Raw genomic sequence first — 1,598 nt, forward strand, 5'->3', positions numbered from 1 at the left:
AGCGGGTGCCCCCGGCCTGGCACTCGGACATGCCGCTGCCCGGGAAGCTGCTGCTGTCGGCGGCCGCGCTGCTGCTCCTGTCCCTGGCCTTCAGGTTTTATAGGAACCGCTCGCCTCCCCCGGGAAAAATCCCGCCGGGAGAGCAGCGCGAAAACCGGGATGGGGATGGGGCTCTGAGGAGGAGGGATGGGGGGGACAAATCTGGGAATGGCCCCGGGGTTCAGCACGCGGCTCTCCGGGAGGAGCAGAGCTTTGCAAGGAATGAGGAGGAAGAGGAGGAAGGAGAGGAGGTGGGTTCGGAGCTGATTCCCAGGAAAGCCCAGCTCGGTCCGGCCAGGATGGAAAGGGAGTTGGGAAGGGAACTGGGATGGAAGTTGGGAATTAAATCAGAAAGTGAAGCAGGGGTTGAGCTGGGGAGTGATCCTGGGAGCAGGACGGGAAGCGAGCTGGGAAAAGAGCCGGGAAGCAAGCCGGGAAGTCAGCCAGGAAGCAAGTTGGGAAGCAGGCTGGGAATGAAGCCGGGAAACAATCCAGGAAGAAAGCCAGGAGGTGAGCCAGGAAGCAAATTGCTAACAAAGCCAATAAACGAGTCGGGAAGTGAGAAGACAAACGAGCTGGGAAAGAAATTGGGAATTAAGTCAGGAATCGAGCTGGGAAGCGAACCGGGAAGCAAGCTGGAAAGGAAGGCAGGAATTGAGGTGGGAAATGAGCTGGGAAGCGAACCAGAAAGCAAGCAGGGAAGTGAGCCGGGAAGCAAGGCAGAAATTTTGCTGGGAAGTGAGCCGGGAATTTTGCTGGGAAGCGATCTTGGAAGCAAGGCAGGAGCCGAGGTGGGAAGTGAGGCGGGAATGTCGCTGCGGAGCGAGCTGGGCTCTCACGACCCCGGGACCGCGGCCGGAGCCCGGGGCAGCCCCGCAGGGAGGGACGCGGCTGCTCCGAGCTCCGGGCGTTCCCCAGGGATTCCCAGCGCCCGGACAGAGGGGGATGGATGCGCCCAGAGCACGGAGCGGGATCCGGCTGGAGCAGGGAGGAGCAGGGAGGGCAGCGCGGGGGCAGTCCGGACCCTCAGCGTCACCTCCAGCCTGGGGCTGCTGCTGACTGCGAGCGAGGCGGGCTCGGACACCTCGTACTGCTTCTCCTCGGTGGCCAAGATCCAGGTGGAGGAGAACTTCATCCCGGAGCGCCGGGACAAGGACAGCCCGCCCAGGCCTGGCCTGAAGGGCAAAGTCTACGACTACTTCGTGCAGTCCACCTCCGAGTCGGTGTCCAGGCGGACATCCCTGCCCTTCGTCCCTGCGGGGACATCCCAGGGTCACAGGGAGCGGGACCGGGCAGAGCTGCAGAGCTCCGGAACCCAGGGGGAGAATCCAGCTTTGGAAATTCCTGATCCCGACACCACCTCAGCTCCACAGGAGGGCACGGAGAACCCTCCAGAGCCGCCCTCTCCCGGCTGGAAGAGCAGCAGCCCCCAGCTCCCACTGCCCGGTGGGGCTCCAGCTGCGGGTCCTGAGCCGTCCCAGGTGTCACTGCCCGGCCAGGTGCACCTGGGGAACTGCTCCGAGGTTCTGCGCTCGGCCAAGGCGCGGCAGCTGCGGGCC

General features: G+C 64.1%; 1 protein-coding gene across 1 annotated transcript in view; it reads left to right on the forward strand.

Moving 5' to 3' along the window:
- The window catches only part of KLHDC7A (kelch domain containing 7A), a 4,354-nt gene that overhangs the window by 985 nt on the left and 1,771 nt on the right, over positions 1 to 1,598 (forward strand). Inside the window, exon 2 of the mRNA XM_031062981.1 lies at positions 3 to 1,591. Coding sequence (XP_030918841.1) covers positions 3 to 1,591 — 1,589 coding nt within the window. The remainder of the gene's footprint in view (positions 1 to 2; positions 1,592 to 1,598) is intronic.

Source organism: Geospiza fortis, unplaced genomic scaffold, assembly GCF_000277835.1.
Source record: "Geospiza fortis unplaced genomic scaffold, GeoFor_1.0 scaffold4, whole genome shotgun sequence".
Lineage (NCBI taxonomy): Eukaryota > Metazoa > Chordata > Aves > Passeriformes > Thraupidae > Geospiza > Geospiza fortis.